Here is a 24,408-nt window from a genome sequence, read left to right as displayed (position 1 = left end):
TCTTAAAATATTCACGTGAATCACACTGGATCCAAACACAGCAAATATGCATCTGGTATTATCTGAGGGGAACAGAAAAGTAACAGTAAAAAGACAAAAGCAGTCCTATTCTAATCACCCAGACAGATTCACTTTCTATTATCAAGTAATGAGTAAAGAGAGTTTGACTGGACGTTGTTTACTGGGAGGTGGAGTGGACAGGGAGAGGAGTTTGTGTAGCAGTCGCATACAAGGATATTGGGAGAGCATGGTACTCAGATGAATGTGTTTTGGAGGAAATGACAAATCTGGGCATTACGTTGTGACACACATAGCTATGATTTTCACTTCAAGAATCTCTCAACTCCTGTCTCAGGTCCTCGGTCCTCCCAGAGTAGGAGTGTACCTGGATCACAGAGCAGGTATTCTGTCTTTCTACAGCGTCTCTGAAACCATGACTCTCCTCCACAGAGTCCAGACCACATTCACTCAGCCGCTCTGCTGGACTTTGCCTTTTAGACTACAAAGTCACTGCAGACTTTATTAAACTGAAATAAACAAAAGTCATTGAGGGACAATTGGTTAAAATGTGTGATTTAGTTTCCAGTTTCTTTGGTCTCCATTGTTGTTGCTGTGAACTCTGTGTCGTGCTACTTCTCTGCACAGAGATCATCTGTCAGTCACACTTCATGTGCGCTACTTTGATGTCTTATCATGTTTCATTAGATAATGATTGACTTTGTCTGGATGGCTCTACTTCCGGTGTCTCTAACCGTTGAGTTTTTTTCAGCTACACTGAATGAAACCGCATACATATGTGAACTTCTCTCTTCTCGAAAAGTTTCAGGAATATTTTGGCTAATGTATATTTTTTAAAGTCAATTCAATTTATTCATGGACCGTAATAGAAAAACCAGCAGATTCATTAATTCATTGCACAGAATTTGTTCTCATTTTGTAAAACAAGCAAAAAAAACCCATTTAGAATTACATTCACATTTATTTTTAGATTTTGTTGTTCACTGTGATCGTCTCTCGTCATTACTTGATTATTCACAGCTCATATCCTGAGTCATACACACTGATTGTGTGAATGTTGAAGTCTTGAAGTGACTGTTCTGATTTGGTGTTATATAAATAAAAACTGTTTTGACTTTAAACCAAATTGAATGACGTGAATCTAAAAGTTTACTCCATGTAAACATCACATGATGTCAGAGTGAACTATAGGATACAGACGACTTCATGTTAAAGGATGATTCTGCTTTATTTTAGCCTGCTGTATTTCCCATCATGTGTCTGTTGTGATTTAATGAGTCATGAACTTCATCCTCCACCTGTGCTGTGCAGTTACATAAAAACAATGAAAGGCCAAGAAATAATAATCATTTTTAATATGAATCATTTTAATGAATTTATTATGACTGAAAACACACACAAATAAAAGGGTTTAAAATGAGGTGTATGAGCCTAAAATATGGAGATGATGTGTCAGGCACTTTATTCATTGCATTCTGTGTATTTTTATGCATTAGTTTTTACTAACACTTACCACCCGCAGGAGGTTTACAGGACTTTTTAAATAGAGTGAGGAGGACCCGCAGGACATCACAATATTTGATTAGTAAAGACAGACGTATTACAATGTGTTACATTGTTGCACAACAGAAATTTCTATTAAATTATTGTTTTGCAAAATAAGTTCACACATAGATCCTTTACTTAACTAGTTACTGGTCATCTTACTCAAGTATGTATACTAAGGTTTTAGGATCAAAATATAAAGTACTCATTAGATTACAGTAACTGATCTTCAGCAAGTATGATCACCTCTATAAAAGCAGAAGCTTCAGCAGTGTGCTGCTCACAAACATTCGTGTTTGTGCTGAATGAAAACACAATGCCACAATCTTCCCAGCAGTGAATGTTTCAGTAAATTCACAGCAATGTCAGACCATCCAAAAAACAGAGAGCTACATCTCTGACTCTACAGGCCTCAGTTAGCATGTTAAATCTCTGAGTTGCCAAGTGGCAGCCAAGAAACCTGAAGTATTTAGAGCATTTCTGTAAAGAGGAGTACAAACATCTTACTGCTGAACTTGCCAACAAGGGTTTCGCCACCAAGTAGGAAGTCCTGTGTTGCATGTTTCTCAAATACTTGTTTCACTCAGTGACATGAAAATTAATTTATAACTTTTATGTTGTGGTTGTTATGCTGCCTCTCTCCATTAAAATTACAGACTGTTCATGTCTTTGCACTTCAGTAAAGTACTAGAGTAAATGTTTGTGCTACAAATTAATTGTATCCTAATCCTCGCTATATATTGAAAGGTAAAAAAAAAAAAAAAAAAAAGCATTATCAACCATGTCTCAGTCACAAACTGTGGTCTGGTAATAATAAAGTCAAATTTCAGATTTCAAAGCCATAGCAAATAACCGGTCTGCTTTTCATTCAAACTTGTTCCTCTGTTGGTCTCTAAACAGAATGAGCAGCATAGCAGAGAAATGATGTGCGACAGGGAAGAAGAGTGGGGTGGACTTTGAGGAGGGGTGCACATTATTGAGTGAACACTTGAGCACCATCTAAAAATTTTACTTTATCAAGATTTGTAACTTTATATTTTATTAAAGTGAATCTAATTTACTCTTTTTTTGTAGACATATGGTTCCTATGACTGTATATATTACATATACAGCTATAAATAAGCAAGAACATTTCCCTAAAAATGTAAATACCCCCCCCAAACTCTAAAACATGTCCAGTGTGGGATTTACATTAGAGGATACTTACTGACTGACATATTGTTTGTTTTAGTCTTTGGTATCATTCTTGTGAATAAAACTTTCCAACAAATGAAAGAGAAAAATAAAGAAAGCCGCCTCTCGTCTCCTTAAACTGAATTAAATCTCATGAACACGCTTCGTCTGAACAAACCTGACAGAAAATAGTAAGAGTGATAGTGATGCAGTCCACTTCCCAGTGTTCCCAGTCTGTGCTGCTCTACTGGTATTTTGCCAGCAGTATAACGAGGCTGAGGATGAGCAAAGAACCAGGAGGTGAGAGGTCACCAGGAGAAAGGCGACTGGGTAAAGGTGCCGTCTGGGGGCTTTGGGGGCCAAACACTGTGGGAGTTTCTGAGGGAGTCTCCCCTGGATCTAACCCAGAGACAGGGAACCCTGACTGGGTGTAACAGCCAAGCATCTGCCCCCAGGACAGACGAGATCTGGAGGATGAGCAGGGGTGTTTGTGTGCAAGTGTGAATGAAAGCCGGGGGGGGCAGAGAAGGAAGAGATGTGAAGAGAAAGAGAGGGAATTGATGGCATGAAGTAAAAGAACAAAGAGAGAAAAAGATTAAACTGAAAAAGTTTTGCAACATTTACAATAAGTGGAGAACAAAACGGGGAACAGGAAAAACAAACGAGGCGAACAAACAGAAATAAAGGAAGGCAAGAGGAAGAGGATTGTTGTGTTTTTCAGGAGAAACAAAAACACACCTTCTCATCCAGTCCAGTGCGGTGCTGAAGTGCTGCTGGCTGAGTGTGTGTCGCTCCCGCAGTAAGGCGCACTGCTCCAGCGTCACCGACATCGCAGTGCGGTCCTTCGCACTCTTACAGCTCGTCAGCCGCACACCGTTCACCTTACGACACACCTGCACGTGACAAAAACACTTTGTTCAAAGGCCCAAAGCAGAGAAAACACATTAATATTATGTGAAGTGTTGTAGCAGAGGTCCTAGTGTAAATGCCCCTTGAGTAAGTTCAACGTTGACAGTCAGCTGAGCCCTTTCTGTGGGGCTTGGACGTTCTTCGCCTGTACAAGCATATTATTGCTTGTGAGGTTAATTAGTGGTTCTAAACTGGTTACATGGAGTAAAGGAGTCCCCATCAGGAGCACTGGGATATTTCCCGGTGGTTCCCACCAGGTGATCCCCACAGAGTCAGGTCTTAAAAATCTTACATGAGTAAGTCTGTTTCAGGTGCTTACCTTAGCAGCGATCCACAGAACCTCCACGTTCTTCCTCTTCTTGGCCTCAATGCTGCGTTCCAGAGAAGACAACAAGTCTGCCAGCGACTGGATACCAGCTGACAGAGAAGAAGGAAGTTCAGTTCAGTCATTGTTTCACTGTTAGCGATCAGACAACCCTCTGTGAGCAAGCAATTAGCAAGAGTGGGAAGGAAAGCACCCTTTTTAACAGGAAGAAACCGCAGTAGTGATAAAAAAGCCTTACCCATGTCCGGCAGTCTGTCCCTCAGTGTGTTACAATAAGCTTTGAGACGCTCACAGCTCTGCTGGTTTATTCTCTCCTGCAACGAACAGTCACCAAACCTGAAACAAACATCAGCTTCTGAGTATTTTTACCAAGAATGGAGAGAAATTTCGCAGCTTACAGGAAGCAACCTTCTATTTTTTGTTGTTGTGATAATATAATGTTTAATGTTCATAATAAAAGTTGGCTAAAGTTTCAAATAATGACGGAAATGTCAAAAGCCAGGTATGAACAGTAAATGTTGTTTTCAAAGCCTTTTCTCTACCTAAACCTGATCTCTACTTGCAGATATTCTCACAAAATTCAACTACAACATCTTGAAACTCCTCTGGGTTCTTATTTGGGCTTTTAATTTGAAGCATTCCAGACGCCGGCCAATCAGAAAAGAGTGGACTTTTAAAAAGGTGTGCCTTAAAAGGGCTGCTTGTTTCAAATGGAGGATGAGCTAAGCGCCTACAGAGAAGGACAAAGTAACCAAAGCTAGTCGAATCCTAAAAGACGAATGTGCAGCTTGAGATGCAGCTTAAAGTCATCTGATTAATAATCTCTAATGAAGATTAAGCTGTCGATGAAGATGTGCACCAACAGCAGACACATTAATATTTTTTTCCTATAAGACCTCTACTTCCAGCAATTTTATTCAGAGGTAGAAAAATATATTGATGTTCACAAGAGTTTGAATTTTGCTCATTAAAGAGTGAGAAGCAGTTTGTTTACCTCTCAGCGTAACTCTGATGCTGGTTGATTCCAATGTTAAACAGAACAGGATCGACTCGAATCAACAGTCCATCTTTCAGTTCCTGTGGAAGTGAGCTGAAGGTCTCCGGGGGCAACGGCACTTCAACAATAAAACTGCCCCTAGTTGGAGATGAACGCACAAAGTGAGGAAGCTGCACACTCACTGCGTGTATAGATGTGTGTCTGTGTGTGTATTCCCACCATGTTCCACTGAGTGTCGGCAGCAGGTCGCCTGGTTGTTCCGTTTTGGCCTCGGTGATGGTGAACGCTACTCTCTTTAGGTCAGCCACGCCCACTTCCATGTCTTCCAGCATCCCAATCTCATCACCTGACACACAAACACACCTTAAATGTGTAAGCACTGCATGTGTCACACTAAAATAAAGGACAGCAGCTTCCTTGAGAGTGGCTGCCCCGTGATTGCACTAAAACTTTCACTTTCAGTGAAGGCCTGACACACACCTTACTGCAATCACTCTCAGACAGAGTGGTGAAGATTTCCAAATCACAGACAGACGGCCAACACACTGCCATCAGTCTCAGTCAGTCTGCACCAATAACTTATTTGCAACACATTTTGCAATAAGAAACTCGAATGAACTGGTTGACAACTCTTTGTTTTTTGGGTACTTTCCCAAATAAATCTGTGGAATTTTCCCAGATTAATCGCAGTTAATCACTGTATCATCACAAACAGATTGTACGTACCATATTTTTCAGACTATAAGGCACACTTAAAATCCTTTAATTTTCTCAAAGATCGACAGTGTGCCTTATGTATGAATTTTGGTTGTGCTTACTGAGCTCGAACCGATTTTATGTGGTACGTGGCTTTATCGGAGCATTATGGCTACCATAGTCAGGAGCCTCGCGGAGAAATCTGGGTCCAAAACTCCGTCCGCTTCAGGTCCCAAAGTCAAACGAACACTGCAGCATCACTGAGAGTTAAAAATTATCTAAATTCTTTCATCTTTAATAAAATGATCAGTGTTGCTGCTTTAACAGGTGTAACAATTAAGTTTAACATTCAGAAGACAGAAAACTCAACAGCAGTGAGGTTTGTCGGGTTACTGAAGTTTGGCTAGCTGGTATGATGTGCTACTTGATCGCTAGCGACACAGCTATGTTAGCATAATATAAACACAGTGAAGTTGGAGGATGAACGCTAACTTTTTCCACTCGATAAAAGTTAACATGAGGGTTCCTGATGGTCAGGGACAAATGTAATCGCATGGCAGGATGCTGTAAACGGACCAAACTTCAGTCAGGAGAACAACTGAGATAATCCATCCACAATACGAGGTTAGTCATTAATATACTGCAACAACACGGGAATAGAGCAGCTGCCAGAGAATTCAACATTAACACTTAGAGTCCCCCGAGAGCAGCAGTGCCCAGCCTTCTACCTTTCTACCTTTAAAACCCGCCTGGTAGGGAAGTGGAGGAAGCAAGAAGAATGAGTTGAGTAAAGTTTGACTTATCTGACTGTTTTGTTTTGCTTAATTCACCTTATGGACCGAAAAATACATTGTCAACTTGACCCCTTTCAATTGCAGACTGATAGCCGAATAACTCCACAATTGCCATTTTAACACATCAATCACTCAATCATGAGACCTGGTCCCCGTCTTTAAAGCAACCATGTCAAAGGCAATAAGATCACAGGTTCTTCAAACATGGTAACAACAATTTGGTCTCACCAATGACTGTTTTCCATAGTGTGACTGTGTGTGACTAGTGTGTATTTACCGTGGGTGCTCAACAGGCTTTCAAATTGAGCCAATACTCCTACAGTGTGAAGTTGCCGTAGAAAGTCAGGATCCTCCAGGCCTCTGTAAAGCTTCAGCATGACACCACAAACTACTGCTGAGAGCTGGAAGACAAACACAGTTTCTTTAATACAGAAAACTACAAACTCCCAATAAAAAAAAAATAAAAACCAGAACATGTTCCCTTGTAAATCTCCGTCATCCTCACCGCCTGGCTGAAGACGGCGTGACGTCTCTGGGCTATGTGTGCAGGGCCCTGAGCGACCGTCACATCCACTGCCTCCTGCAGGACCACAAAGGTCATTGCTACCTGGGCCTTCCCCACTGCCTCACGCACGCAGTCCCTAAGAGTGACCACCAGAGGGAGAAGGTGCTCTTGCCAAGTGCACCCAGAGAAGGAGGAGCAGGAGGAACGAGAGGCTGGAGGGAGAGCGTGAGAAAGTTTGGTGTTTTAATCAGAAATTTACAAAAAGAAAACAAAAAACAGATATCTGAAAATGAGATATCTAAGAAGAAGAAGAACTAGCAAAACTAAGTTAACAGGAAATGCAGCACTGATGAGTGAGATGAAGTGATCTTTCAAACAGAAAGAAAACAGTGAAGCATTAAAAATTGTTATTCAAACGTGCTCTGTGCATGTATTAAACCCTGTTCATTGTCAAAGTCTGATCGGAATTTAAAAACGGAGGTATTCTCCGACTGTCTCAGCACATGGACTGATTTTGATTTAAAGGACTCGAGATGAAATAATCCCGAGGTTAAATTAACCACCACAAGATTCATGCACAGCCAAGATGCACATCGCTGAAAAACTGTATCGAGCTTATTAACGTTATTGCAAGCATAATCTCAGTGAGAACGCTGGTTGGCCTGCCAGATTATCAGCTAGCATAATCCATGATATTAACACGTGCACAATGTCAGGTAATACTTCAAGACTTCCTCCTCCAGAGTAAATACACGTGGACACACAGCATACTGACAGCCAAGGTAACTATGGACTGAACAGCTGAATCTACTAAAACCTTTTGCAAAATAATCAATTGACAAATTTGCTTTTTTATCGCTAATTTAATGCTAAATATATTAAAACATATAAAAATGATTTTATACACAAACAGGAGCAGAAACATGCACTTGTCTGAATAAGAACTCTGAGACGTGATTTACCGTCACCTGTGTTCTGAGAGTTTGTGTCCCCATCCTGCGGCTCTGGTGACATCACCGTCTGCTCCTCTTGCTGCTGCAGTCGGTCGACCATGGCAACAATGCAGTTGATGCTCTTTCCGACATTCACCCACACCCTGTCCTACACAAAAACAAGCACATATAAAAACTGGAATCATACAACGCTGTCGGAAACACGCAGACATCACACACACTCCAACTTGCCCACTCCTCGTCGTCGTACTCCGTGTCGTGTCGGCCACCATCCTGCTCCTGATCGGCGGGACAGTTCTCACACAGCAGCCCGTTGCTGTGCACGTGGCTGCTGTTGGCGTTTGCGATGCACTGGTTATGGATCTCCAGCAGGGCGCATTTTACCAACTCCTCTTTGAGCGCGTGCACAAACTGCTCGGTCTGGTGGACGACAAAGTATGAGGAAACGTCAGATTTCTTGGTGTCCAAACGACTGCCGGTTAGCTGTATTCTTCTTATTCCTTCCTCACCTGTTCCGTCAGGCTGCCCAGGACCTGCCGCAGCCGGGCGGCGTTCAGCTCCTGCGCGACGGAGAGCAGCTCCTCTGCGAGACCGAAGACCAACGGCTGCAGCTGGGCCATCCTTGTCAGCAGCTCCTTGGCTCTAGAGCTCTCCTCCTGGGAGTAAGAGACACAGCTGGAGAGGAAAGAAAGGAGGACGAGGAAAACTTTACCAACAAGCTAAACTGAAAGAGACTGAAGAGTCCAACAAGTCCACCTGTGTAGATTACACACTGTTGTATCTGTTATACATTATACGTTATACAACATGAATTTGTATTGAATCCTTGACTGCAACATTTTGGCTTTTTAAAACCAGATGTGAAGGACATGGGTTACATCCAAGACTACTGCGCGCTCGTAATCTAGCAGCTTTAGCCTAGGCGGTCGATTTAACTCTAGGTGGGGCCATTATTTCCAAACTAAACATGTTGTAATCAGAAAGATGATTGATGCTATAAACTCATCACAGAGTTTACTGGGGTCAAAGTGAGAAGTAGGATTATTTCTGCCTGAAAACGTGCTCAGCCGACGAGCACCGTGATGTCCCCCTACGGTCAGGACATTTCTGTTTTTAAACCTCAAGCTGAGCATTTAGAGTTAAAGTTCACCTTTAAGTATTTATCCTTCATGACAAGCTTGTTGGACACTACAGTGACTGATATTAAACCTCAATGCAGAAAAAACAGCAAATTTGATTTGATTGGTTTGCACAGTCTCCAGTTTTCACATGTGGACACTGTTTTTATCTCGGAGATGCCTCTTTATGCAATACAGTGATGCCTCACTGTAACGCGGATCACTTTTCGGTAATTTCTTTTGTGTTTGTGTGCAATTTTGCTTTTTTTGGGGTTTTTTTGTTAGCACATTGTGTTCTGCGTCCTGATTGGCTCTAGACCATTGTCAATCAATCTCATGTCGTGTCTCCTGCACAGTACAGAAAGTGTTCACTTTGTCAAATTTATCTAAATCTTTGCTCGCTAGCAGTGTGACTCTGAAGTGCTGTACTGTATGTTTGTAAGTTTTCTCCCCAACAAACACAACAATGTCCACAAAACATTTTGCAGCGTCAAAGACACCTGCAGGTTCCTTAAGTTCATAATACTGGACGTATTTTTCTACAAAGGTTTGAACTTTGAGAGTGTTTAAACAAGAGAGAAGAGTGTGAAAATGTTCGAGCCTGTCTGAGAAAAGTGTATAACCTGTGTAGTGACGGGTTTTACAGCTACTTCGCAGATTTCACCTACCGCTGGTTATTTTTGGAACGCAACTCCCGTGATAAACGAGGGACCGCTGAATAACACTGACTAACACGTTCTTATATTTGATCTCTCTACAGCAATGGACAAAAGTTTTGTTAGTGGCACAAATTTGGTGTTTGACACACTAAATCACATTAAGATCTGGGGATGAATCCAAAATGTTAATCCGATGATCTCTGTGTCCCTTGGTTGGACCTTCTGCCTCGTTACAATCTTACATCGTGCTGGAAAATCGCTCGTCGAAGTTTTTAGTGTCACACAGTGCGATTTACTTAATGCAGGAACGATCGTCACCAATTATTTGCGATAAATTGTCACCAATTTGTGGCAATGAGAAAACTTTTTATTCATGAGTTCATGTTTATAGATATTAACTTGTGTTCAGCTCAATTTAATTTACAGCGAGCGCTTACAATCTCTTTAACTCTAAACGTACATCACCGCCATTCATCCCTCTGCTGTGTGCAGACTGAGATAATTCCATAAAAATTAAAGCATCAGTGCGCCGACTCCACGATGCAGCAACGCTAATCCTGACAGAGTCGAGATTATAGAGATTAACCGACAGCAGCCAACAATATTATGTTTGAGTGTGACGCTGTTGGAGGAAGGAGGAGAAAGAGAAAATAAAGGGTGGAGGTGGAGACGTTACCTTTCCCTGAGGTTTGTATGTTTCCTGAGGAGTTTCTTCAGCCCTCCGTGTTTAAAGGCCTGGTGATGATCGGCCGGAGCACCAAAGGTTATAACGTCATACCAAACACCTGAGGACAGAGATGAGTGAGTGAGAGAGCTTTGTAGCGTCTAAAGCACAGAGAGAGAGAGAAAGGTGAAGATGGGAAACAAAACACTTTATAATAACATCATCAGTGAATCATAATGTGGTGTTTACAGCTGCTACATGATACATGATAATGCCTACAAACTGGTAAACAATTCCAATTAAACCAGTTTAACCAGCCACATAAAGTTCATAGATGATGTTTAGGAATGTTTAAGTAAGCCGGTGGAGTGGCAGTAGTACCAGTCTGTGAACCTTTGTACCCCGTTTCTCTCACCCGTTTCATTTTTACTTTTGCTTTCAGCGGCTGTTTACTTTAGGAAAACCTGTGGTGTGAGTTACTATAAAACAGCCTCGACTGAGCGCTGTCTCGCTGTTCATACCACACACGCACCACAGGCCTGAAGAAGGAGGAAGCCGCAGACTGAGACAACAGCCGCGTTGACATAAAATGTTATTTTCTGCTTTTATTCACACAACCAACATAAAGGGGAATTACACCACTACTAATGATGGCAAACATTATTTATTATTAACAGTAAAATAACTACTTGATAAAGTTTAAATCACGCTTGTTTGCTTATGTCTGATGGTTATTGTAAAGTGTTGTCAAAAGTCAATAAAAAATACACAACAGAAATAAGAAGCAGTTAAAGAAAGTTCGGTTATGATTTAGAAACACTTAAATAATATTTAAATATTTGAGCATTTTTAATTTATGTCAACATAGCAAATACATCTTTTTATTCTTATTTATCAGCATCGACTGGGATGCAACAAAAACCTGCAGTAATTTACCTGCAAGCTGTTCACAAAACACCACTGAAATTAGAGGGACACACTTGTAACTGCTGCAAACGGGAGCAGGAAAGCGTGCTGCACTGTGAGACGCTTCATACCGTGCAAACAGGACACAGCATCAAAGATGGCTACCGCTGTCAGAAAGTCCTGTACGGTACTCTGCAGGGCAAATCTGCTACGTAACGCTAGAATGATACAGTTCTGCCACAATTAACCACAGACAGTGTGGAGCGGTTACCACCGAATACTGTTACGACTTGACTCGTAAGCCACAACTACAATTAGAGACTGATGCTACAGCTTTTAAACCAACAACAGTCTTATTGAAACCTCTAGATGTTCAGTTTTACAGGTAACGTGTATAGCTTAAGCTATGATTAGATACATTCATGGGGTGCACTTTGGTCCGAGTCTGTGCCGCACCGCACCCCTGGGGTAATATGAATTCATACCACACACTACAGCAGAGTAATTAAGTAATCGATAAACAAGGAAATGACAGTAAAGTTCCTGTTTTTTTATTATTTACCACAGAAATGTCTTTTTTTATTCTTTATATTGAGTCAACAGGGGGAAAACAAAGCCCCAAAAAACAACCTTTTCTGTGAATTAATTTAAATTCTTTAATTAAAGGACAATCTGGATGAGCCGCTGTCAGAACATTTTCTGTAACTTTAAATATTTCTCATGTAGTTTCAGCGAGCTGTATGAGCCCATGATTTAAAATGAGTTCGACTTCCCTGCATTAAACAGTCTCTGTGAGGCCAGCGGTGGTTTCAGACACCAAATCATACGTTAGCTTTGAAATGCTCATCTCTAAGAAGCAGGAGGCTCACGGATGTACCTGTGCTGTCGGGACTGGTGACCTCCATCCTCTGCGTGTGTAGGTTGGTCGGAACAAACTGAAGGTGTCTGTCTGACTTACTGGTGCTCGACTTAAAACAGGATGAAGCTGCGGATATATCAGGATATATCAGTTCTGTGTACTTCCAGATAGTATCTGTGGAAAAAGCTAAAATCCGCGTGAAGATCACGTGACCTCACCTGAGACTTTTTCGAGCTCAGCGAGCAGTTCCTGATAGCAGCCGGTCACGTGGTTACAGTGGCTGACGACATCATGGCGAAGGCCATCCCAGTGGGGTGAAAGGTCACCGAGTTCCTTCACTTCCTGAATTCTAACAGGAAAAAAAAAACTTCAGGCTGAAAGAAAAAAAACTTTCAGTCTGTTTTTTCTACTCTTGGATCTTTATGATGTCATAGGCAGGTGATATCCTTGACGATCTCACAGAAGCCCCGCCCAGCTGCTGTTGTCAGGGGCAGCTGAAAACAGTGGTTGTCTAACTTTTGTTGCGTGTAATAACATTACACCCACACGTATGTCCCTCCACACGTTTTCCCTGCTTGTTCATCTCGTATGTGCAGTTGCTCTGCACCCTCTGGATAAAATGAGGGAGGTCCACAAGGGGAGGAGCTAAAACGTCCTGTTCCTTACAGAGGATGACCTGGGGTGTTGCACCAACGCCCAGAATAAGATAAACAAGGAAGAGTTTGAACTTCTAAAGAATAAACTTCAGTTTCAAGGTGATTTTGATCCGGTACCTGAGTTCAGGTTATTGAGATAATAGATTAGTTCTGAAGGGTCGTTTTCTTACAGACTTTTATTTTTGCATAGGTTGTGGTTTTTTTAATTTCTATTTACATATATATGTAAACCCAGCCAAAAATAACATCATGAACAACTTCCAGGAAGCACAGTGTGAAAACATGCACGACCACATTATCTCATCTCTGCAGGGATGCACTAATCTAACGTTAGAATCGCATATCCATCCAGTCCTGACTCAACGTGCTGGATCTGTGTCAGCATGCCGACTTATGGACACGTCTGTTTCAGTTCTGTTGTCTTGTGTTTACTTCAGCATGTAGCTAGCAGAGAGCTAACATAGCTTGGAGGACGTTAACAACATCGTTTAGGTGATCCTGAACTAAAAACTTTTTCAAGTTGTTTAAATGTACATTTTATTTACACAAGTATAGTAAACATGTCTGCTTATGTAATCATCAGAAATGCATATACTGCCAAATAAAACAAGACTCAAATGTTAGTAATCACCCCCTGAAGGCCCAGTCTGAGCAAAGAACAAGCCCTGCATACCTGTTTGTATGTTCCTGTGTGAGCAAGCTCAGTAACTGTTTGGGTAAAGAGAAAGAAAGCGGCGTCTCTGACATCTGTTCCCTGACCAGCAGCCACCTCTGATCTTCTGTCTTAAACCTGTACACCTTAGAGACCTGAGCACACAGCACTGCACGCACGCACGCGCGCACACACACACACGCACACGCACACACACACACACACACACACACACACACGCACACACACACACAAGTTAAGGAAGGAAAACTGATATAAAAGCAGAAAACCATATCCTGTAACCTGTGTGCCTCACATGCTCTCATCATTGGACTGTTGTCTTTGTCGTGGACAGAGCCGTGAATACTGTCGCACAGCGTGGAACACTGGGGCAGGAAAACGGAAAGAGAGAAAGTAGGTCAAACATAATTTGTTAGTATTTATCTCTTTTCTTGCACTTTAAAATGAAAGCTAGACTGGACAGTGCTAAAGCAGCTTCACTGTGACTCATCTACCAACCTAGACCTCAAATGTGCCAGAAAGAAAACCACAGAGCCAATTGTCGACTTGAGACGAGTCCACGGTGCATCAAACAAGCACCACTGAAAGAGAAAGACAACTTTGTGCTACCTTGTGTTCAGAAGGAGTTTGACTCTCGCCGTCTCCCTCCATCTGCACGCGGGACACCCGCACCTCCCCCACCTCGTTCACGCCATCCATCGTCCTGATGAAGAAAGAGTGGACACTTCATATTCAAAGAAAAAAAAAATCACAAAAATGTAAAGACTGAGCGGTAAGGGTACCATGAGTAGGGCATTTGATGCTAATTAATTCAACAGAATTCATGAACATAGAAATATGGGAAGTACAGCGCTGTGGGAACACAGACTCTGCTCGTATGTGGATTTGCTCACATGGACAGTCACTCCTGAGAGGCCCACTGTGAGCCAAGAAAACCTGATTCACTTTTCAGTTCCTCTTCATAGTTTATATTCATAATTTGGAACGGACCAGTGAACACAGGGGGACATATTAAAATATTTCAAACCAAGCCTTCTGAGAAACAAGACAGCAGAGCGACTAGTGGGAAAAGTTAGAGAGACTGAATGAAAAGCTAACTAAAAATACAACGACTAGCAAGACAAAGCTTCAATCACCTGCTACCTGATTCACCAACGAAACAAACGGGAAGAAAGAAATAGAAAGTTAGGTATACAAGGCTAACCAGAGCCACAATGAGCTAACGAGAAAGACGAAGCAACTACAGAGAAGACAAAAGTTACTCAAAACAAGATTACTAGACAACTTAAGGTGGTCAGAAACCAGAGAACCAACAATCCAACACTAACCATAAACAAACTGTAACTAACAAAAAGAAGCTAGTGAAAAAAACAAACATACTAGAAACATAAGAAAAGTTCAGGAGGGAACATGTTTAAGACGATAGTAACAATTAGCTGGAAATGAAAAGTTACTTAAACAAAATAACTGACTAGATGGTAAAAACAGAAACAATAAACGAAAATACAGATGGAGGCAAAAACTAATTATTAACTAGAGAACTGAAGCTCACTAGAAACAATTACAAGCAATACACGGCTAAACAGAACAACGAGGCAATGCTAAAGAGCAAGAGAACTGGAGTAGAAATAGATGCTGCGCACTTTTATGGCCTCCAGCCGTTAATTTTCCTGTTGTTTTTTTCCCACTGATGTTTCAGAAAATTCTTATTTAAAGAGTTTTAAGCATTGAATCAACCCAGAGACTGACTGGATAACATCTGGCAACAAGCAATATGAGGGGGGAAAATGTGTATTCCCTTACTGGTTGAGGTCATTCACATGACACTTGTCACAGAAAGGCGCACGGTGCTGCACCAGGATCAGCTTTTTGCAGGGTTGCATCACAGTTTTTCAAGCTGAGTGTTTGAGAGTGTTTGCAAACAAGTTGCCATCTTCAATGCAAACTAGAACAACCAAAGCAACGACAAGTAGGTCATTGCAAACTCTTTGTGACCAGTTTCAATTAGACAATTTCGTGGTACATGTGCAAAGACAATAACGGACTATTCTTTTCTAGATAACCCGTATTCACCAGCAATCGCTTGCCAATATACATTCTTCCTTAAGCTTCAGCTACACAGGACTAGGGACCAGTCAGGGACCTCCTGACCCCCTGATAACCCTAAAAATAAAGCTAAATATTAACAACAGAAAGACAAAAAAAAGGTACTAAGAAACAAATCACCATTAAGGTAACCAGGAACCAACATAAATATGAAGTAATGGCTACCAATTACACAATAAGCACCAGGCAAAGTTAACTAAAGAAAAAATAGCACCTCTAAATGATAGAAGAACCAACAAACACACATCTGAAAGACTAGCTAAGAAATTCCATTAAGGTGGTAACAAATATTTCTGGATAAAGATGCCTTGCTTTTGTAAGTTTATTTGAAATGCTTCTTTATGAAGTCACAAAAATTTGCAGTTCTGCCAGCCTGCATGAGGTATGCGTTAGTAGTGAGGCACACCTGGATACAACATGCCAGCACAGACACACCTACTGCACTCCGCCTGCTCATGCCTGGACCGCGCTCTGGATCTATGCCTCTCTCTCCTCGTCTTCATTCTTCCTGTCCTCCTTCGATCTCTCGGAATTTGCTTTTTCATCTAATCTAGTCTTTACGGCTGCTCGTCTGTCTCTCTAAAGATGCTGTGGTGACAAAACAGGAAGGAGCTGCCTTTTTCTACTTTCTACAGAGGTGGAGCCCCGCGCTCTCTCCTCACTTCCTCTTGTGGTCTACAGTATCTAAGCAACGGACAATCCTGGAAGCTTTTTATGACGTGCAATTCGTTGACTTCAAAACATTTCTATGATAGGAAATGGGGTAAAGCTGGGAGAGAGCATGCATGGTGAGGAAAAGAGTGTGCAGAGCAGGTAAACTTAAAATGAACTTCGGATGCCTGCAGGGTGGATTTCTGGTGATTTCTCTGGTGGGCGGGGAAAGTTGTTGATGAGTTAAACCATGCAGAATAGTGACGAAAGGTTAGTAAAACTGGATAAGGGGGACACAGAGTAATTATAAACTTTATTTTAAGAGAAGATGTGATGAATATGGTTAAAAGGGGAAGATTTAAGTGTGTTTACCTGAGGCTAAGAGAGACGTGAGGCTCCTTGACCCTGAGCAGATCTCTGATAGAGAACGAGGTAAAACCCAGGAAGCTCCTCTGAGACAGAAACAGAGCAAGACAGTTGTTTCATCTCACATCAAACTGCTTTTTCATTGTTTAAATTCTCTTTGTGGCTCACATCATAGCTATATAAATATATCCAATTTCCACTGACAACAAGCTCTATGTGAAAACATCAGCTTTAAAGTAGATGATGATGATAAGACGTGTTTCAACTTGTGTTTTTTAGAATCAGGTCAAAAACGTCGACTACACAGTTTCACATTTCAAACCATGTATAACATTAACACTTAACCATAACGTGAACTCTAATAGCCTCATCTGACAGTGTGGCTGCAGACTGAGAGACTCAAGGACAAAACCTTCTTCTTTTAGAGGCCTGATGGTTTTCCTTAATAACAAATAAGAAGCAGCACTACATATATATCAAGTCACTGGAGATTGAAGCTTATCGTGGCAAACACTGGGTGAGAGCCAGCGTGTACCAGAGGAGTAAAAATACCCAGTTTGGTTCAAAACTCGACTTTTAGGCACAGTTTTGGTTTGACACGCTGACTTCACAGCTTCCAACAGACCAGCAGGCCTTTACCAGGCATTACAAGCTACAGTAATACCACAAAGAGGACCTTTGTAGTGCGGTCACGATCTCAGTTTCAGAACTCTTATGCCCTAGAAAGCCTTCACAGGTCAGTTTGGAATCAGCACGTAACCGTGGGAAGAAGCCAGAGCACACGGGGAATTTCACAAACTGGTTTTGTGAGCAAAATATAGTCACTGACTAAAAGCTTCTTCCAGCTGCCCCGTCTTTCACGAGGGGTCACCTACTGCAGCATGCCTCTCCTTGTGTTTGACTGGGCAGATTTTTACACAGAATGGCCCCAAAGGGATCTGGATTGTAAACCACTACACTATGGAGCCAGACACTGACAGAGCCAGAGAGTAGCACCAGTGCTATGGTTTCACTGTGCATTTCTTCTGCACCTAAAAATGAAACAGACCTGTACAGGACCATCATGTTTGGCCTATTTTAGCTCTTGAACTTTCCAAAGTAGGCTACTTATTGAAAGCCTCTCTTTCCTCTGTGACTACATACTCTTACTGCTGGGTGGATTCAAACACCAAAATCAAGATAAAATCTACACTCGATAAAGATGTGAGGTACTCAGTCTTCTCAGCTGAGACTATGTGCGTACAGCATCTTTCCTTTTAATTGAATTCTGTGTTAGGCAGCTTGTGCCCGTCACTACACGAACCACAGCTGCAACTGCACATGCCAAAGTTTATTAAGAACTTAAAGCGATGTTCAGGCCAGATTAAAGCTGTACAACACGTGCCCTACGATGTCAGAGCCAGGCTATAATCAGGCTGATATCATGCAGTCTGAACCCGACGTAACAGCCCTCACAGGGAAGACGCATTCCACTCCAAGGTATGTACAGAGCTGTCACACCAATTAATAAAGGACCAAATACACATCCAAACTCATCATCTCCACAAGGTCACGGCCCTGTTATCAAAAATCCCCACGGCAACGACACTGAAATCATTCGGCTGCCATGACGATAATCGGAAACTCAGAGGATTACCTTGACGAGTGAAAAGCACTCAAATCACCCAAAACACACACAAACACACACAAACACACACCACAGTGAAGACAAAGTGAATGAAGCTGCATTTACTTCAGTTGTCTGATATCTTTTATCACATCAAACATGCATTCATTTCACTGAGTCTGAGACTTTAAGCTGATATTCAACAGAGGCAACCATCAAAAAACTAAAAATACACAAACAAATAAAAACAGCAGATATAAAAAGACACCAACCCACACAGAAAGTAGCTCCCACGTGAGGATTCATTCATCTGAGTGATGTTTGTACAAACATCTAATGAATTTGTGACAGGTTTTCATTTCTGTGTGTAATGTAAGGCCGATAGCTTCAGATGCATCTGGTCCACTGCGAGCAGCAGTGCAGGCGTACTGATGCATCAATTTGCAGCAATTTTGGCCGCCTAGCCGAGAGACATAGGAGGAGGTCGGAGGAGGAGGTTTAACCTTTTCATTTTTTAAACATGCTGATTTGCTTTTTAAGTTTCTTACTCAGTTCTTACCTTCCTTTTATTTGCTGGTTAGTTCTGGATCAAATGAATTCGTCTGTGAGTTTGTGCAGTGAAAACTGGTCGGTCAGAATAAGGCAGTCATTTTTTAAAAGTTCTGAATGTTAATTGTTTAGAAAAAAAACAACACTTATTTATGTGATTACTATATTTAAATTATCACAATGCAGGACATGTTACAGCAGACACGCTATGACGTGTCCTCATTGCTTCCCAAGAGCAGAGCCAGCCTGCAAACAAACTTTTCCGAAAGCCTTAAAACGTTCTTCAAGTAAGTAGAAATTCATCTTTGTCAGAGACCCTTGTAGGACGCTGAAAAGAGAAAACCACTTGAAGACAGACAGAAGGAAACCGGATATTGATGGGTTAACTTCAGTCATGCAAACAGTTGCCTCATTTCCTCGTTTGCAGCTCAAGGTTAGGGTTACAACACGCAAACATGCAAACACACCGAGCTAATCTGTCTCACTCAGTTCTTGGGAAAAGCAAGAGGCTTTTAAGATTAAATGCAAATCACCATCAAACCTTGACACACACGACAATAAAACATCTCTATTGTGTTATTTCCACAACAATGACATTGAACTGATGCATCATCTGCACCACCAGCTTATCAGCAAACAGCATCAGGGTTATGCAGCGATCACAAACAGGGCCGAAGCAAAACCCTGTATTGCAGAGTGTGAAAGACGAGGAAGTTAAGGTTCACATATAAACCTGAATAAGCATCAGCTGCGAGACCAAACACGTATCAGTGTTTTATCAAAAAAAGTCCCCTGTCTAAAACCAATTTCCTCTGGAATATCCCTTAAAGTTAAAAAGCCACTCAAGACTGTCAACCTTCCTCTACACATACAGAGCATGTTTCCATTCACTTAGCGTGGTCTTAGTCGCTGTGTAAGAGTGCTGAGGGCTACTTTTGAAAATTTCCGGTCTCTAAACTCAGCTGAAGGCTCGTAGAAGGCTTTGATCTCTGCCTCAAAGACCATCGTCGGAAACCTGCGATAAATTTTTGCTTCTATTTTGTTTGTGGTTCAAAACAATAAGAATCGTCCAGTATTTGATGCCTGGCCGGTCAGGTCTGTGGCTAAAGTAGCTGACTGTAGCTTAGGGATGGACGGCTATCTATCAAAGCAGACACATCTCTAAACTTAAACCTCAACAAATACCAAAATAAATAACGTTATATTTAATCCCTTACAGTTGAAACTATCTACAGAGACTGAAGCAGATTTTTGTAGGGCTGTAAGCGGGCTTATTTCTGCTGCTAGTAAGGAGTTTTTAACATGGGAATCTACGGGGTTTGATGCATGTGGACTTTCCCTACCTGTCCAGCAGAGATGCTGTGGCCGTCTCCTGGCGGTCGGAGACAGTCGGTGCATACCTTCATGGCCCTCTGCATCCTCAGAAAGTTGGTTTTTTAAAAAGTGACTTCCTGTTTCTGCTCTGACTCTCACTATTTCAGTCTATATTTCTTTCTAGGATTTCCTGCTTTCTAACATCAGCTGAAGATTTGATTAACCAGCTGAATCTATACAATGACACACAAAGGAAGTGAGTCACAGGTACACATCCCAATACATTAAGCATGTGAACTTTTAAAACAATCAAACTTTTCTTTATTCTTAATATCAAACTGACTTTTTAAATAAGCTTCTGTCAGCTGCTGCCACCTCACCTGTGTCTGCTCATCAGTCTTTAAGGACATTTATTAATAGTTTAATGTCACTTTTCTAATGTAATGATTCCATATTGCCAGGTGCTCACTCCATGCAGGCAGCTTTTACTGCAGTTTCATGCATTTAGATATACCCAGGTCCTACTGCCAGTACAATGCTGCGATTTGGTTGCAATCTCAAAACTGTACGCTCATTATTAACAAATATATTTGAAATGAATTTGAACCCAAAACAAAAGCAGGTAAAGTTTTACAAATCTAAACTGAAGCTGCTGCACAGACACACTGCTGGACAATCAGAAATACAGCCCAGCTACAGCACCTGCAACACTCATCTGCACCTGAACGCATCCTCGATGTTAAAGCCTATTTGATATTTTAAGGCTGACTTTGGCAGCAGCTGTACGAGCAGATTTCTCCTGCTCGTGATGCATTTCCAAGCAGGCGTTCAACAAAACTGTGGATAAAACAAGAGAAACGTGAAGCAGAAGGAGAGCGGGTTCATCCATTGGTCCAGGAACTAAGCGTCTCAGAAAACATCGAACACAAAAAATAAACTCAGTGTCGGCTTTGGTTGTCCCTTCTGATCCGTCTCCAGCTGAAAAGACCAACACACACCGGCCGAGTATCCTCCCGCTCCCTCGTCCCTCCGCCTCCTATTTCGTCATGGCCGACTGGATTAAAAACACACGCCCCTGAGCATCATGGGAAACAATTGAACTGGCTGGCAGCTTGGAGTTTGGCAAAGAGGACGGAGGGAAAAGAGCTGAAAACGGAAATATTTGCTTTTCTGTAATCTCACTTTCTCTCTCAGCATCTGTGGCTGTTCGAGTGTTACTCTTTCAACCAGCTGTGTGTGTGTGTGTGTGTGTGTGTGTGTGTGTGTGTGTGTGTGTGTGTGTGTGTGTGTGAGTGAGAGAGAGAGAGAGACAGATTAAGTGACCCAAAAGAGAAAGTGAGTGTGCTGAAAAGCTACCACTGCTGGTATTACACATGCACATAACCGCACCACTAATCCTCTTAAACACACAATTTTTCAGACACACAGGAAAAACTCACACCTGGAAACACACACTCACATATATACACACACTCACTGTTGTGGAGTCGTCGCCATGGTAAATGGTGACTTTGATCCTGCAGTGTCGGTATAGCGGGAAGTCATCACAAAAGCACACTGATGTCAGAAATACACCATCATCTGATCCCTGAAACACACACACACACACACACACACACACACACACACACACACACACACAGAATGCAGTTTGATCAATTCAGAGGAAAATAATAAGCCTAACTTGAGCTTAGCCTTAATAAAACGCAGCTCATGTGCCATAAATGGTGTGTGAAAGAGGTTCTCACAAAAATAGTAATAAAAGCAAAGAACAGGACTTGGCAGTCTGTGTGTGTGTCTGTGTGTACCTCTGCTATCTCTGCGCTGCAGTGCTTCCTGACTGTGTGAGTGTGTGTGTCGATGACAGAGATGTGAATCTGGATTTTGTCTCTGATGATATCCAAACCGTGACACTCTGAGAGAAGAAGGGCCGTGGGAAAGACGTAAGGAACAAAAACACACGGTATGACACAGAAAATCAGCAGTGTTATAAATGAAAGCTTTAACGGTGTGTGTGTGTGTGTGTGTGTGTGTGTGTGCGCGTGTGGACATACCCACTGTCAGGTGCAGCACAGATACTGTAGCAGCAGTTTCTGCTCCACCTGGTGGCCACAGAACAGCATTACATCAGCTGTGAACTATTCAAACCTGTTAGTTTAACACACATCCATGTGCTATTTTTATAAACCCTGTGGCAGCTGGGATAGGCTCCAGCCCAACCACAACCCTGATAAGGATTAGTGGACGAGAATGGATGGATGGATTTGTCCACTGCTTATCTGGGTTCAGGTCATGTGAGCAGCAATAAATAAAATAAAAAGTATAATGTCTCTTTGACACTGAATTAAAACAACAAAAACTTCTTTGACCGACATGCTCACCTGCACCTCCATCATTGTCAGGGCTATCCGTGGTGGTTTGTGTGTGTTCCTGCGTGTGTGTGTTAATGAGCGTGCGCAGGTGTGTGATGCGTCTCCTCAGCTCCTCGATGTTGGCGTCTCTCAGGCTGATGAGCCATGACGTGCACTCTGCAGAGCTGCTCGACTGCAGGATCACGGGAGGGTCGCCGCTCTCAAAGCCTCAACACACACACACTAACGCATTTTACTGTGCTCACATAGTATGCGAAAAGGTTCGTTAATGTGTGTTTGTGTGCGTGTTACGTACTGACAGCCAGCCGTCTGCTATTGTGTGGAAGCTTCATGACGTTACATCTCTCCAGCAGCAACACCTCCTCCAGCTCACCAGCCTGTGTTAAAGTTTCACGTTTTCTCTTTAATAAAGAACAAAAAGACACGTTTCCTGGTTTTCTTGGTGTCTCTATGTTGACTCTCACCTGCTTCTTCAGGATGAACAGCAGGTTTCCTCTCAGACGGCAGAACCGCTCTGTGAGACCTGTGAAAGCACAGAACGGCTCACAGATTTCTGAACACTAAGATAGAAAAATGGGAGCTCTGCAGAGCGTGTTAAATAACGGCGTTTTCTTTCATGACCTTTAGATTGTGAGTCAGGAAACTGCTCTACCGGTGGAGACTCAGAGGTTCCAGGAAGTAAAGTTAGAGTGACTCAGGCAGGAGATGGAAACAGACGAAGATGACTGCAGAGCAGAAGAGAAAAGAGATACAAAACAAAGGAGAAGAAAACGACAGAAACATGAGAGATCAGGATACAAAAAACAGAACTAAAGATCAAAAAAGAGAACTAGTAAAAAAATAAAGATGATAATTAAAGAGAAAAAATAAGAAAATGAAGATGAGAGGCAAAAGATAAAAGAGAACAAAATAGAACAGAAGATAACAAGAAGCATAAAAATTAGGACAAATAAGGGAGAAGAAATTAGCAAAGAAGACAACGACAAAGGAGAGCAAAACACTGCAGTGAAAGTGAAGTTAAATAAATAAAAAAGAGAACAAATGAAAAAAATAAAGATTATTTCCATCAGCCTAATAGAGGTTATGATAAAGGAGAATAGAACTGATCAGAATCTCTTACCTGCCTCCTGCCGTCCGACCTGCAGCGTCCCTTCTTTCTGGAAGCTCCCAGATGTTTCTTCTTTGGACAGAGACAGCAGCTGGCTGCGGTTCACTCTCAGCTTCATCCTCCTCATCATCATCTGCCTGCTGACCCCGCCATTATGATCTTCTTCTTCATCACTATCCTCAGCATCATCAGGGTTCCGTGAGCGTCACTGCTTTCTAAACAGAAACACACAGAGCGAATCAATCAGTCTTTATTTATAAAGCACTTTTCATACAAAAAAATGTAGCGCAAAGTGCTTTACATGGTTAAAAGCAGCCCACCCTCCAGCTCACTCCCCACACTCTCATTAACATGTTTAAAGTTTGCACTACAAAAAAATCTGGAATATTCTGAGTACTGTGGCTATATTATTTACGTAGTAATAGTACTGCACACGGTTTACATACTTACATCCTTAAGCTAAGGCTTTGTGAAAACAAATACATGAACATAAAGCGGAACAAGTGCACCTGCACGGTGCCACACCAAGTTAATGCTTGACATTAGTTGTTGACATGACGGGAAAATGTTTATAAAAACAACCGAAAACTCGACTAAATATCCGCACGTGAGATAAAGTGATTCACAAGTGTTTCCCGCTTTTTCCGTGTCTCTTACCGGCACAAAAAGTGAGTTTTGGAGGGGTAATGACCAACTTTACCAGCCGCGGTGTGTTTGGATAGACTTAGCCAACGCCACAGCGAAATAACGTTTGATCGAATCAAGTATCGCGAGAGTTGTCTGTCTTCCCAGATGCGCTACTAACGTGGAACTGAAATATGTCGCGAGAAAAACATCATTAGTCAGTTGAATTATATCCCATCGATTTACTGTTAAAAATGTGAAC

General features: G+C 41.9%; 1 protein-coding gene across 1 annotated transcript; it reads right to left on the bottom strand.

The window, feature by feature from the left end:
• Nucleotides 1-2,980: 2,980 nt before the first annotated feature.
• LOC120715738 (type II inositol 3,4-bisphosphate 4-phosphatase-like) lies at nucleotides 2,981-24,314 on the bottom strand. The gene is made up of 26 exons (XM_040002836.1): nucleotides 24,180-24,314; nucleotides 23,535-23,737; nucleotides 22,879-22,937; nucleotides 22,710-22,791; nucleotides 22,424-22,621; nucleotides 22,097-22,144; nucleotides 21,851-21,957; nucleotides 21,520-21,630; nucleotides 16,580-16,659; nucleotides 14,060-14,153; nucleotides 13,746-13,815; nucleotides 13,451-13,598; nucleotides 12,340-12,470; nucleotides 12,140-12,247; nucleotides 10,369-10,477; nucleotides 8,425-8,590; nucleotides 8,147-8,335; nucleotides 7,925-8,063; nucleotides 6,963-7,174; nucleotides 6,735-6,858; nucleotides 5,187-5,313; nucleotides 4,965-5,105; nucleotides 4,209-4,306; nucleotides 3,965-4,062; nucleotides 3,475-3,629; nucleotides 2,981-3,203 (listed from the first exon to the last, which is right to left on the bottom strand). The coding sequence occupies exons 2-26, from the start codon at nucleotides 23,653-23,655 to the stop codon at nucleotides 2,981-2,983; spliced, it is 3,138 nt and encodes a 1,045-aa protein (XP_039858770.1). The 5' UTR covers nucleotides 23,656-23,737; nucleotides 24,180-24,314.
• Nucleotides 24,315-24,408: the final 94 nt, after the last annotated feature.

The sequence above is a fragment of the Simochromis diagramma genome, unplaced genomic scaffold, assembly GCF_900408965.1.
Source record: "Simochromis diagramma unplaced genomic scaffold, fSimDia1.1 OVJJ01000457.1, whole genome shotgun sequence".
In the NCBI taxonomy this organism is placed as follows: Eukaryota; Metazoa; Chordata; class Actinopteri; order Cichliformes; family Cichlidae; genus Simochromis; species Simochromis diagramma.
The sequence above is the reverse complement of the archived record's forward strand: the minus strand, read 5'-3'. Positions and strand labels throughout refer to the sequence as shown.

What these genes read in the sequence shown, in the direction of transcription:
- LOC120715738 (XM_040002836.1), bottom strand. Translation starts at nt 23,655, where the DNA reads ATGATGATGAGGAGGATGAAGCTGAGAGTGAACCGCAGCCAGCTGCTG. An exon ending in CATCAGAGTTACGCTGAGAG is followed by an intron (nt 4,307 to 4,964) that starts GTAAACAAACTG and finishes TGTTTGTTTCAG; the next exon opens with GTTTGGTGACTGTTCGTTGC. An exon ending in GCACTGGACTGGATGAGAAG is followed by an intron (nt 3,204 to 3,474) that starts GTGTGTTTTTGT and finishes CTCATCCTCCAG; the next exon opens with ATCTCGTCTGTCCTGGGGGC.